This window comes from Trachurus japonicus, chromosome 11 (genome assembly GCF_045865225.1).
Source record: "Trachurus japonicus isolate A0001 chromosome 11, Traja_1.0".
Classification (NCBI taxonomy): domain Eukaryota; kingdom Metazoa; phylum Chordata; class Actinopteri; order Carangiformes; family Carangidae; genus Trachurus; species Trachurus japonicus.
Window position 1 is genome coordinate 19065087 of NC_140917.1, and position 14939 is coordinate 19080025.

Consider the following 14939-nt stretch of genomic DNA (forward strand, 5'->3'; position numbering starts at 1 on the left):
GTGTATTATACCTTGAGATTTTTTTCCTTATTCAACACATAACTCTCTGCTTCATATTCAAGAAAGTAAAGTGAGTCAAAGGGCATTACAGTACCTTTGACTCTAGTAATTAACACCCCAATGAATGATATTATAAAAAGACAGGTGTTACTGTATGAGGCAAACATTTTTTTCTTCTCATTCTCTTCCCACTTCCCTGATTGTCTTTGAATTGTTAGCACTCGCTGACACCAGGGACCTGGTACAGCTTTTTATCTACAGCAAAGAACAAAATCAATACTCAATCCAGACGCTGTGAAAAGAAAATACTCGTTCCCACTCTTTGTAAAATGCCTTTTATAACATCTTGCATTTGCACTTCACATCAATTAGACCTGTGGGAATGAATCTGATCAGGGTAGTAAAGAGTATCAGTATCTGCCTGGTTAGAGTCTGATCCTTTAAAAGCACTAGGACAGATTCATTTAAATGTTAGACACTTGAGGATACAGCAAAAGGCAGTGACGCAGCCGTAGAGGTGTTGCAGGGCTGGCTGACCATCTGACCCTTCATTGTAACTGAGAGATGATCTAACTTGTGCCAAAGCCTCTAATATTTTAGTCTTTGTTATGACACTTTGCTCACACTGATGTCTCACATCTAGGATAAAACAACTTCCAAGCTTACAGTGTTTCTGCAGGTGTTAAAATTTTTAATGTCCCACATAGCATACCTCTTGAACCAAGGGGAAGTTATATCATCACGGTGTGTTTAAAACTCCCAGTTCTGCCTTTGCTGATATTGTGTCTGTATCTCTAAAGCTAACCCAAAGAAACCACTCATGGGTACAATAAGATGGTAAAAATGTAATATCATTTTGAAATATTTGCACATCTGCAGGATAACAAGCCAGATTTTAGTCACAACAAAAGTAAGTAAAAGCAAGTACATGGAAAAAACACAAGTAAACCAGGACAGTTAGGGTTTAAAAATTCAAGTAGAGCTGAAACAGCAAGCGTTTGTTTTTTGTTGTTGTTTTGTCTTGGTATTTATAGCTAGATGCCGATACAAATTGTTAGCACATCAGCAATAGTATCTGTACATTAGTACATTTCTGAGTTTCAAGGTCAGTATCGTCCTTTATCTGAATCTCTTGTGTTTCTGTGTGTCGCTCTCTTTCAGCTGGCCACTGTGGAATCCCAGAAGGCATTGTAAATGGCCAGGTGATTGGCGAGAACTTTGGTTACCGTGATACAGTCGTGTATCAGTGTCTACCTGGCTTTCGTCTAATAGGCTCATCGGTGCGAATCTGTCTCCAAGACAACCAGTGGTCTGGACAGCTTCCCGTCTGTATATGTAAGAAAAACACACAAGCACAGATTCACCTCCAACAAATTTAAGATTCTCTTTAACTTATTTCAAACCCCAGAAGATTGCTGCCCGTCTGTTCAACAAAATACAAACACAGACTGACTGCAGAGTTTTCACACATTGTATTGAATGTAGAAAAAGGGTGATCTCAAAACTGTGTAAACACACACACACTAGGCACACTAACCAGTTCTGAAAGACAGTTGTATGTCTTTAAGTGTTACATTTTCTGATCTGACTACAAAAATATTATCTGTTGCAGTAACACAGGCATTCACCACATACATGTGGCCCAGTGATAACAAAATGAAAGTTCAGGAAATAAGGACAAAATTACCCTTTTATTTCAGCAAATACAGTATGTGTATGCACGTTTAGAAAGGATCAATAGCAGCACAGAAAATGGAGCATGTGGAGTTTTGTGGTGAGGATTTGCAAATGTGCTCATTAGACACAGCGATGGGTTAGCAGAGAAAAAAAACACACAAATTAAAGAAAAAGCATAAATTGCAGCCAAATTCATTAAGGCTTCTGAAAGGTTTATGGAAAAGGTTTGCTAGATACCAAATGGAGAAATCAAAGCCTGCTCAAATACAGGCAATATGAAAATACAGTCCTGATAAAGTGTTCTGCACTTTTCTTTGGGTTTTACATATTTTATTTGCCTGTGGGCTTGAAGAATCGATATCATACATCTTGCAAATCACTTTGAAGGCATACCAATGAAGAACACTTTCTGTCTGGCAAATTAAGACCTGCTATGAGATATGTATGTTTGATGTGTTGTAGAAGAATTGGCACTGGATTCAACAAGTCCTGATTGAATATCATAGTGAAACAGCTAAAACATGAATATGGTTAAAGAAGTGTTTAAAGTCCAACAGTTAAACTCCTCAAAGTACTGTAGCAAGTGGAATTGAATAAAGTCAATTTGTTATTGTGGTTAAGCGTTAAACATTATCACTGATTATGAGGGAGGACAGTCAGTAGAATGGATATTTTTCTTCAGTGAAAACAGAATAAATAACATATTCATGGTCATTAACGGAAATGCCCTTTACTGTATAGCAGGACAAGTTAGACTCAGTCGACGGGAAAAATGAAATCAGGATAGTAGTTTGGATGTGATGTGATCTAGCACATCATTAAAAAACCACCTGCAGTCATGTCTTTGTTGTGGTTCAGTGATAAGAAAAATAAGCATTCAGTGAATGCTAACAGGAAACTACCCGGTGGGGTTTGGGCTGTGCCGTCAAATTATTTAATTAATTTAAAAATAGTTTTCTGTCTATTAATCACAACCTGGTCACAGTGCAGGACTGTAAATGGAGGGATGATGACAATACAACCCACAATGTCAACTTTACAATTTAAATTTGAACTTTAAATGTATATTTTAAGGCAGTATTCCTGGTCATCACACATTTACAGGAGGAATCATTATGCATTATGGCAGGATATGCTTCATGTCTAAAACAAGTAAAAACTACTGAACAAGAAAAGCATTACCATATTTTTTGGCTTTATTTTCTATAACAATTGCACCACGGATTTAGCATTACAACAACATTGACAGTTTGGTCAAAGCAGAGTTAGAAGCAAAATTCACAACTTAATTTTTTCCCCCCATACTTGCAGTCTTTATACTGACTCGAGTGACATTAATTGAGTCATCTTTCATTAGATCTCATACTTTTCCCTCTGAAGCCACAAAAAAGGCTCTATCCGCCTCTTTTTTTTTACATATGCACTAGTGCTCCCCAAGACCTGTAAACATACTTTTATGTTGTGCTCCCCTTCCATGATTTTTTTTGAGTTGTGCTTACCACTGAAGTGACAGCTTTAGATGCTTGATAAGAATGGCAAAAAAAAGAGTGCATTTCGGGTTAAATTTGGTATAATCACAAAATATGATTATTACATATTCAGCAGAAGCAGGGTAATTACCTTCAATATTGTTTGTGAATGCGGCACCAAGGTCTCCAACAGGGGAGTTTCCTGGTGAAGCTGATAAACCCCTATTCTAGGGTGTAAAAGTCAAAACTGGAAAAGAGAAGTAAAATTTAGAGTAAACTTTTTGTTCGAGAGGGATTCCATATGAAGAAAATCTAGCATAAGGTCTGTGTTTTGATAAATAACACTTTCTTGTTGTATTCACCCAATAGTCCTTACAGTATATAAAGGGCCAGGGGGCCGACTGCTAGCACGGTCTGGATGAGATAAATAGCTGGGCTCTCGGATAAAACAGAAGGCTCTGATGTGTCCAGGCTACTGTGAAAATCTTCTAAAATTGGTGACTTGCTGTGAGCACCCTAAATGTTTTCAGGCAGCATCTGGGCATGGTTAAGGTGGCGATGATGGGTGCCAGCTCAAGCCAATTACAAACACCTTTTCCCAAAAGAGACAGCTTGTTCGTTCACTAAATTGGAACCGTATTCAGAGGACAGAGGTGGTGATGTACTGTCTACATTTCTGGAATAGGAGGCGCATGAAGGGGAGTTTGTTTGTTTTTTCAGTAAGAAATTGACTATGACCCTTAAAACAAAAAGAAATGTTCAGGATAGAGACTGTTTGGGTATTGTATGCATCTGTGTCTGTGCGGTTACAATCGTGTGTCTATCCATCAATGTATCAGGGAGTGTTTCTGTGCTATGCTCTTTTTATTGAGGTTATTCATGCAGGAGTTATTGAGGGAAATCATTTTACAGCCAAATTATACTGTAATTATGGAGATGAGATGCTCTTGTTTAGAGACACAAACACAGAATGATGATGAGTGCGTGTGCGTGCGTGTGCGTGCGTGTGCGTGCGTGTGCGCGCGCGCGTGTGTTTGCTTGTACCTGCAGGGCATGCTGACGGTGTCAGATAAATTTGTATCTTAGGCATGCAAACAAACTTCTGATTCTCAGTGATCAATTGAAAAGAAGACTCAGCCTTCCTCTCCCCTCTAACCCATCTTCTCTTATCATCATTTCTCGTTGGCTTTCTTCTCCTCTTCTTATGCACTCTCTTCTTCTCTGCTGTGTGTTTTTTCTCCTCTTTCTCCGCTTTCACTTTTCTACCCACCATGGATGTGTCTTTCCTGATTTCTTTACCTATAGTGAGACGCTTCTCCTTCTTGTAGAGCTACAAGTGTAAAACAGCAGAGTGTGAGGGGCAGGAGAGAGAGGGGCTGGCAGTAACTATACAACTGTCTGTTCACACAAACATCAGACCACATCAGCTACACAATGAGGAAAAGAACACACACAAACTTCAGAGTAACCCTGTGAACGAAGTTAACTGGGTGAATAATTATAATGCAGAATGTCAAACAGAGGATATTCACTGCTAACTGCTAATATTTCCAAAATAATGACCCTAAATCTCGATACCAGCTATCTCTTCCCTTCCATCTGACATTCTCATGAATATTAATGAATTACTGTAGAAAAGGCATATATAATTGGTCTGAATCTGTTCTTTCTCTTGACAGTGAACTACACAGCCTCTGATTTTCAGGTCTGGCTCAGCTCATGTGTTTCTGTGGGTCTAACGTCAAGAGGAAATGTTACTAGATTGGATCTTTGCAAATTAATGAGAGAATGAGGCAATAGGTTACGAGAAGTCAAAACATTTACAAAACAGACTTGCATCTAAATCACATTAGTGGTCAGCTACAAGTACATGGCATTGATTTCAGAAATGGTACCACTGGACATGACTACACAAACATTCACCCAGCACAAAAATAACACAACAGCCATGTCCACATTGACTCACCCTTTGGGTAGGCTACAGCTCAACTATATATGATGAATGTCTTTAGAAAGACATCGCTGTTAAAGAAATGTCCTGTCAGCTGAAAAACTCAACAAACTCCCTGATGAGTGAAAAGGCAACAAAAAAAACAAAACAATTCTACTAACAAGTTTTGTAGCCAAAGCCTAAATGTCTTTTGTTAAGAAGTGTTAAAAACCCACTGGTTAGTTGGTGAACACCAGTTTTTCACATAATGACAAGATTGATTATAAGAAATAAAAACGGGCAATGTAAAATATAAAATATTATTGATGTAAGTAATCAAACCACATTAATCTTAGACAGTTTGTTCATTTGTTATTCACAGTCTTTAGAATGAAATTTATAATAAATGTAATAATCAATGTTTATGATATGACCATGATTCACACTGTCTTCCCTATAGCGATCAGCTGCGGCCATCCAGGAAGTCCCATATATGGTCGTACAGTGGGAAACGGCTTCAACCTCAACGATGTGGTCAGCTTCGTTTGTAATCGGGGTTATGAAATGGAGGGGCCTGCACGGGCTCAGTGCCAGGCCAACCGCCAGTGGAGCCACCCGCCCCCAACGTGTAAAGGTGGGGAGAAAAGTTAAGTGTATTCACCCCTAACCTTATTTATCCCTAACTTTTAATACCACCACAACTCTTATCTTTATTTCAACTTAATGCCTGTCCCCATGGGAACCATCTTTATTTACCCCAACCCTTGTCATTATACAATCCATCTCTACCTCAAACTTTATAAAATGTAAATATCTCTGCTGTTATAACTGTTGGACCTATTATAACCAAGATAGCCTAAAAAGTTTACATTCTCTATTATGAAGTTTACATTCTCTAATATGATGTTTTCCTCAATGTAATGAAGTTTTGAGGTAGATTACATGCTCAACATCGCTCTAATTCTTTCCTGGCTCCAGCCTCAAGAATGGATTTTTTGTTTTTGTTTTCTTTGAAACACTGGATGCTGGATCCAGGAAACACAAACTTGCCACCACGATCATCACCTACCATTCACCATATTTTCCTTATTAAACACCAGCTCTCATCATTTCCTCCAGCTTCAGTTCATACTCATACTAATTACACCCCATATTATTTTACAGACCTCTAATCCCAGTGCAAAACACTGGAAGAAGAAAGAGGGGGAAGAGAAATGGCCCTCTCTGGTTCATGCCAAATAACACATACCTCTCTATCTGTTTATTTGTGTGTGTCCGTCTTTGTGTCTCTCTGTGTATAGTGGTCAATTGCTCTGATCCAGGCATCCCAGCCAACTCCATCCGGCAGAGTAAAATAGAGCATGGAAACTTCACCTTTGGCACAGTGGTTTTCTACGACTGTAACCCAGGCTATTACCTCTTTGGGTCACCCGTACTGACCTGTCAACCTACTGGACAATGGGACAAACCCCTTCCTGAATGTATAGGTTGGTGTGATTTTTCTCTCTCGTCTTTATAACCTTACGATCTGAGAGACACGCAACGATGGACTCGGATTGTATCTAGAATATATTAGAAATACTCCGACGTTGTTTCTTTTTATTAACTGTCATGTCTTGTTCTCAAGAGTGTCATAAATTTTAGCAAGCAGTGTTTCTCTCTCAGTCGTGTATTTTTTGTTTTTTTATCCCATAATCCTACTCATATCTTTTTGTTTCTGAATCTGTGTCTTTAGTTCTTGACAGTGGTCACCGCAGATATCCTTGCAAAGCTCAAAATAAGCTGCCTATCCCTCCCTCATTTCTTTCCCTCTCTCTCTCTCTGTCTCTCTCTGGGTCTCCAGTTGTAGACTGTGGTCATCCAGGCTCTCCCCCTAACGGTGTGCTGAACGGAGATAAGTTTACATTTGGTTCAACAGTCCGGTACTCCTGTCTAGGCGGTCGACAGCTGAAAGGAGAATCATCCAGGACTTGTCAGCTCAATGGGATGTGGAGTGCCCCTATGCCCTTCTGCTCTGGTAACCATTTTAACCTCTATTGAATATACAGACATTAAAGTGCACACTATCCAAAGAAGATATACTCTAGATAGATGGGAGGTGCAGATGAAAGGCAAGATGTCTTAAAACATGTGGAGTCAACAGAGTGTGGAGTAGTTCATGCGTTTAAGTCCTGCAGGCACACTTTCTTAACCCTTTTGCTCTTGATCGGAGGGATAATGAGAGGCATGGATAGACAGATAGAGGGCATGGTTACTGCATGAAAAGAGAATATATTAGTATCTGTCTGTTATAAAAGCTGTGGAGCACAACCTCTCCCTAAAGACATACCCGCACAACTGCCCTGGACCAGCAGAGACTTACATTTTTTGGTTATATGAAAAAAACAACTCAACACCTCCATTTGAATCTATTGAGGAATGAAAAGATAAATGTTCTTTCCTTTAAAAAATAGAGTAATTTATATACAAATGTTGTTTGAATAATTTGCCTATAGCACTCAAGCACAATGTTTATTTTAGGTGTTTTCAGACATGATAAAATATGGAAAAATATTTAAGGACTGCTCCATCCTACTGTACCACTGCAAGCTGTCATATGCTCTTCTTACTTATTTATACAAGTTCTGTGCACTGCCACAGTGTGTAATGACTGTCACTGTCTGTTCTCCCAACATAGGTTCACTGTGTGTGTCTGTGTGTGTATGTACACATACCCGTGTGTGTTCATGCGCCTTGTGATATTGTCACCGCCATGGCTCAGTGAGTCATTTTGCCCCACCGTTCCTGCTCTGCTCATATTTTGGGACTTTGACAGTGTGTAATTCAGGTCTCTCTCACAGCAGCAGGTGTGTCACGTATGTTACATGAATGAACAGTCGCGCTTTCACCCTGACCGGGTTGAAACGGGAAAAAGCTACAGTGTAATCTATGTAATTTAATCTTTAAATCATCAAACAATTAAGCCGATCTAACCTGCTTAACCTCATGTAACAAATATTTATGCAGATCAGTTTGATCTAAGCAGATGTGTTCATTTTCTCCAGCATTGGCTGTATTGTCTAGATGGTGGGAATATTGTGTACTGTAGATCCCCCACTGCTACTGTTCTGTAAACTGCTTTACACAAGCTTATTTCCTCCCTGCTGGATATATTGTATCTGCATATCTCAACACTTACTTAGCTGGCTTCTCTCCAGACAGAGAGCCACCTCACCTTCCATGATGTCTAAACAAATGCTATACAGTTCTCAGTCGGCTGTGGGGCATGTTATTGGCTCTCCAGAATAAGAGGCTCCCAGTTGCCACTTATGTAACTGACTAAAAACACATTACAGACGATTTGACTAAGAATAAATTGTTATTTACAGCAATGGCCCAGGGGAGACTCAAGGTGAGAGAGGGTAATAGTTGAGAAGCAGTGATTCATGCTTTTTACCTGGCAGGTCTGTGCCAGAGCCCTGTAGAAATGAATGCTCAGCCTTTGGTGGCAGTGTTAGCTCTGCAGTTATATTCAATAACTGCTGATAAGAAAATGGTGTTACTGATGTGATATTGATGATGTTACCCACTGGTATTTAAGGAGTTATTACTGTAGCTATAGTATGTTCTGATTAACTGGGGTAGAATTGAAACCTCAAATCAAATTCCTCTCATGTTTTCTTTGTTGAGCATTAGTAGTTCTGACATTTTTGTGTTCATTGTTTTTCTAGGTTTTAAAAATAGAATGAGATTTAAATAGACTGGGCAGTCTGCATTTGACTTGTATTTCAGTGTTAGATGTTATGCCTTGGCCTAACTGAGACCTTACTGTCCAAAATAATTGAGATTTTAAAGCAGAAACATTCATTCAAGTTTTTTCATGGTTAAATGAAAAGAATAAACAAGCATGCCTTGTAAAGACACACATCTTGAATATTTATTTATCAGGCCCGTGCAGTGGATGACCTTGGTTTTCTCTACACAGCTTTAAAAAGCAAAATGTTCAAATTCTCTGTCAGTATATTTGCCAGGAAAAAAACCCTAGGGTTACAAACAGCAGATAGTAAGCATAGTTTGTAAACAGCTAGCTTTGCTCTACTAAGGAAAAAAAGCGATCCACATACTGGCACCTGTAAAACTCTCCAATAAATAAGAACGAAAGTGTAAAAACAACACAATGTGGTTTTATGGGGGTTGTGTGTAGGTCTCTTTCTTGGTAGGGTGAAGTCACTTCTTGTCCATGAGATTAGCAGGCAAATAGAGCAGATTTCAGAAAAGAAATTCAATTTTTATACTTAGATGTGACTGGGGATTTAACAAATGAGATATAATATGTTAATAAATGACCTTTAAAGGCTCTCGTTGTTGGATTTTTTACCTTTAGAAGGAACCATATTAGTTCTTAACCAGATCATGGCTGTAACCGCATACTTAAAGGAGAGTGGTTAAGTGAATAGTCGTATTTCCTGAAATGTCAATGTATTACTTTAATCTGTAGTTACTCAACACTGAGTGGCTGCTGCCAAAAAAAAAAAACATTTGATAAGGAATTACATCATGTTCCAACTGTTTCATTAGTCTTCCCACACCTCCCTACTCGACTTCCTGCAGTAAGTCCTTGAAGCAGACGAATGAGAATGTTATCACCTAGTCATTTTTTCTCATCCAGCATTATGGGAACGTCTGCAGGCCAGGGCAAAACAGCTCCAGCTCAGTAACACATGAATTTATCCAAGACAGAGTGCAGCCAAATCTTTCTATCGGATAGATGTTTGTGTGTTGCTGAGTGAGCGTGCAGATGAATGTGTGTGTCCGATTAGTGGTTGTTCCAAAGTCACCTGAGGGAAACAACAGATTAGTTTTCACACTTTGTCCCACAGAAACTTACACATATACACTGGGCACACATTCATGCGCACACACACGCACAGGCTTGCACCAGTAACATCAGGTAGATTGATTGTTTGTCCTGTTGAGACCTGATACACCTGAGGCTACATAGTGACTTTGGGTCGGTGTGCAGGCTTCCCACAGGAGTTGTGTAGGTGGTAATGTAGTGTCTCTGAAGGTACTGTGTGTGTGTGTGTTTGTGCGTGTGTGTATATACTGTACATGTGTGTGAGTGATGGAGCATTTTGCAATCTGTTCTTATATTCGGAAAGAAAAATAATTTGTTTTGTTATCGATCATTTCCCCTCTTTTCCGAGCTTTTAAAGACAAATAACAGGGACAGATTGTGGTAAACACTTATGTATTTATCTGTGAAACACTGAAATCCCAAGGCTTTACTAAAGATGTTAAGTCATTATGTGTTGTGCCTGTGCCTATGTGTAAGCTCAATTTAGAAACAGGCCTCTAGATATTTGCAGTGTAGTACAAACAGAGCCAATATGAAATTAGGTTATTTGTCAAAAGTATGAGGTAAAAAAACACAAAAACATTGCAGGTACATTTGGGAAATTTTTAAGGTAGCTGTTCATCACACATAGCAGCAACCTTTGTGTGATGTAATGGTTGATGGATGTGAATGTTGCTAGTAAATTTAAAACAGCAAAAAGAGTAGAAAACATCCACCCTGTGTTCTGATAGCTAGATCCAGAACTAATTAATCAGGTTGTGACAATAATTGTATGCACACATAAGTCAATGCAAATTTTATACCATTAGCAAAATAGGCTATAGTGACCAGAAATGTGTGAGCAGCCATATATTTATCTGAGCCTGTGCATTTGGTCGACAGTATGTGTGTGTGCTTCTGTGTGAAAGTGTGTGTGCTCTCAGAGGCGTGCTCTGTCTGTCAGGCAGAATTTGCTGACCGGGCGGCTCTGCAAGGGCAGAGTGAGGATCACACACACTCACTGCCACCCATCTACCCATCAGCACACTTACACACACACAGCACACACACATACACATCTCAAGGAAAGAATGTGCCCCCTGTCACCAGCATATGTACTACTATTTGTAAGCAGCCAGGAGCACCATGAGAATGTATTTTATTTAACATGGGATTAAATATTCAGCTCATATTGCTGGTTTTTGCTCAGAAATGCTGGTTTAATGTTTAAGTCATACATTCTCATTTCTGCCTCCGTAGGCGACACAGCTGGTTCCTGTGGCGATCCCGGCATTCCCTCCCATGGTTCAAGGGAACAAACGGATTTCAGGATCCGCTCCAAGGTTTATTTCAGCTGCTCAGAGGGCTACGATTCGATTGGTTCTGCTGAAAGGATGTGCTTTCCTAACGGGACCTGGTCCGGCACGCAGCCCTTCTGTAAACGTAGGAAGATACTTAATACCACTTAATTTCAACCTATCCAAACCCAGGACCTTGACAATGACCCAGTTATAGACGTACTGCACAGTCTAAGTATAGTCATAGAGCTGAAACTCATTGAAATGCACACGGCCTTCTCACACTCATTCTCTCCTTTTTTTCCACCCCAGCTGTCCAGTGTGGTAACCCTGGCACGCCCAGTAATGGCAGAGTCTTTCGTTTGGATGGAACAACGTTTTCTCACTCAGTCATCTACTCCTGCATGGACGGCTACCTGCTCACGGGTGCCACCACCAGGCTGTGTCAGGCCAACGGGACGTGGTCAGGAGTACAACCCAACTGTACCAGTAAGTTACCTGTTGTATATTGAAATTTCCTTTACAGATTATTATATTGATTTATGTATACATAATATAACAATACAGTATGTGATGCTCTAAAAGTAAATACAGCTCTCTGCAGTGTATTTCTGTTGCAGCTTTATTACTTTGAGTGTGAACACAGGAGGTGACTTGGAAGCTGAAGAGCCAACTGTCAGCTTTATGTATCACGTACTATATATAATCAGTATTAAATCCTTGCTTTGCGAGTCTGTAACCCATAAACATCACTAAACTCTGATGTGTGATTGTAAGGTTTCCTTTCCAGCCTTTTGCGACCCTATTTTATGTCCTGTTTTAAATTATTCTGTGACAGCGGAGGGTCTGAGTAATGAAATCAGCCTCAAATCTTCATCCTCCTGCTCCAGAGTTTATAGAGTGACATGAATAACCTTGATCGTTGTTTACTTTAGCTAATTTGCTTTTTGAACTCTAGGAGAAAATTCCCAAGAGTAAATAACCATAAAATATTATGCATCGTTCCTATATGAAATGTGACCAAAGCTGTGGTTGGAATGAATGTTAATCAGTGCTACTGTATGTTTTTCTCTAACTAAAAACATCAGCTTGTGTACATGCTTGTACAAAAAAATACAAGAGCTACCATTGGAATATAGCACTGACAATTGACATACTCCCAAAGTACCATTTAGAAATTTTGTCTCAGGGCGAACTTCAACTGTCTTGGGCCTCACATGAAGACAGTCTTTAATAGTATTTAAATGCCTTCCAGTTATCACTGACATTTCTGACTTTAATGCGCTATGCAAAGAAATACTATTCAGAATTTTCAGCTGTACGGGCCACAGAAACAGAAATGCTGAGAAACCAAAATTCTTAAATACAGAAAGAAAAAGTTTATAGCAATCCCTGACTTAAAGGAAATGGCTTTTACAGTAGATTACACTACATCTATTAACAGGCATGACAGTATCTGGGGTGGCTTTAAAAGCATTTAAACTGCCTATTAGACTATGAAGGACAGTGCGTTTTAAGTACAGTCAGGGGAATCCTAATGTGCCTTAAAAGAGTCCCAGGACAACCTCAGCCATTTTTGATATCACTGTTGTTTCATTCATGAGAAGTGAAGCCCATAAAGGAATGCAAAGAGATCACACAGTTCGATCACAGAGTCACTATCCACTGATGTCTCCACAACTTAAACTTGAATATTATGGATACTAGAGTACTGAGGATAATTAGTTATGTTAATTCAAAAATAGCAGCAGCTACTTGTCAAAGTTTCATCACTAAAATTTAGACCCAGAGCCCATACACTGTTCTAGTTAGGTCATCTCTCACAGCAACTTTGAAATTCCCGAGACAAAGTCTTGCCGCTTACAGACTTAATTTTGAACTTTGCCATTCTGATGTTTATTTATCAGATGGTCCTCTCTCTGGTCTAGCACATTTAAGAACTACCACAACCACTCTCTCACCTTCATTGACCCTCTGTCTTATTTTTTTACTTCCTCTTATGCTGTCCTTCATCATTCAACACCATAGTGTATTGCCAACACAAAAGAATATGTATGCAGGAGCAATATTTTCAAATATCTTGTGCGGTGGCATGAGCGTTATGTGAGCAGCAATCTTAATCTTTGTGCCATCGCTTTGACTCCAATCTTATCCAACCTCTCTCTATAGTGATAAACTGTGGGGATCCAGGTGTGCCAGCTAATGGCCTCCGCTACGGAGAGGACTTCACAATTGGCCAGAATGTCTCCTTCCAGTGCCAGCCTGGATACAGAATGGAGGAGGATGGGTCACCTCAGAGGACATGCACCCAAAATGGGACTTGGAGTGGGAATATGCCCATATGTACAGGTAATTGAATTATCAAAACTCTGCTTCAGCTCTAAAAAAAAAAAACAATGAAACTGTGCTATAAAACCAGAGGTAAAAAATTATTTCCATGTTTACGATCTAATGTATTCATAAGTGAACTCTAAATCCAACTAAGACTGATCCAGCAGATTCTGCTCAGTTAGCTGTCAGTGCCTCTGTAGGGAAAACTATAAATACAATACAGTCCAAGTCACATGCACTGTAATAGCTTGTAAGTGCTGTAATTAGTTTAAACTGCTTCTATAACTGGACTTGATTAAAAGTCTTCCCAGACAAGACAATCTAGCAGCTATTTACACTGGAAAATCTGAGCGACAGTAAAATTATAAACAAATTTTCCAATCACAGTGTGAAATCCCCCTCACCACAGCTGTGCGCAGCACAGGGCAGAGTTGTTAGCTGCATCACATAAAGCTGCTAAAAATTTGATGTGTGCATTTTTTTTATTCCCCTCACCCTCTTTCCTCACCTCTCTCTCTCCATCCCAGCGGTGACCTGCCCGACTCCCCCTTCCATCAGTAATGGGGTACTGCAGGGCAGTGACTTTGAATGGGGCAGCAGCGTGAGTTACAGTTGCTCACCTGGATACGAGCTCTCATTCCCTGCTGTCCTGACCTGCGTTGCCAATGGCACCTGGAGCGGCATGCTGCCACAGTGCTTACGTAAGCGCACACACATACACAAATGCGGTACACATGCATTTAACCCAGCCAAGTGCATGTTGCCTGTTATTATTCTTTATCAAACATCAATTACAGTTGGAGGCAAAAATCAAAGTTTGTCCTTGGGATACACCAAGAATGGGAGTGCTTGTCAATATTGTTAGCACTGCATACTGAAATAGGATTGTGTATGGCTGCATGTGTGTGTGTGTGTGTGTGTGTGTGTGTGTGTGTGTGTGTGTTTGTGTGTGTGCACAGCCAAGTTTTGTGGTGACCCAGGTACTCCAGTCGGTGGTTTCAGAGAAGGACGAAGTTTCATCTATCAATCAGAAGTGTCCTTCACCTGTGCTCCACCTCTTATTCTGGTCGGCACATCAACCAGGCTTTGTGAAAGTGATGGTGACTGGAGTGGTACGCAGCCACGCTGTATCGGTAATTTAATTCCTTTATTCTCTCTTACTGTCATTGGTTATGCAGTTTGTTTTAATGTTTAAAAAGCTTGTTTTGCTCTATTAGCCAATAGAAATCAATTCTAGCTCCCTCTCATTCTTAATGTTCATTCAGTCACATGCAAAAAATCAATCGTTACTCTGAGCTACAGTACAGGTAAATTTTGGTCACTACCAAGAAAGTATTGATATATTGATACTCAGCCCCACAGGTCTTAGTCAAAGCACTGTAAATCTGAATAAATCCATGAGTTAAGAAAGTTCCTCA

At 39.8% G+C, this 14939-nt stretch overlaps 1 protein-coding gene across 1 annotated transcript in view; it reads left to right on the forward strand.

Moving 5' to 3' along the window:
- Window positions 1-14939, forward strand: part of csmd3b (CUB and Sushi multiple domains 3b) — a 328749-nt gene that overhangs the window by 294970 nt on the left and 18840 nt on the right. The window contains exons 56-64 of the mRNA XM_085791506.1: window positions 1162-1335; window positions 5537-5710; window positions 6378-6563; window positions 6920-7093; window positions 11153-11335; window positions 11503-11679; window positions 13360-13539; window positions 14049-14222; window positions 14481-14654. Coding sequence (XP_085647632.1) covers window positions 1162-1335; window positions 5537-5710; window positions 6378-6563; window positions 6920-7093; window positions 11153-11335; window positions 11503-11679; window positions 13360-13539; window positions 14049-14222; window positions 14481-14654 — 1596 coding nt within the window. The remainder of the gene's footprint in view (window positions 1-1161; window positions 1336-5536; window positions 5711-6377; window positions 6564-6919; window positions 7094-11152; window positions 11336-11502; window positions 11680-13359; window positions 13540-14048; window positions 14223-14480; window positions 14655-14939) is intronic.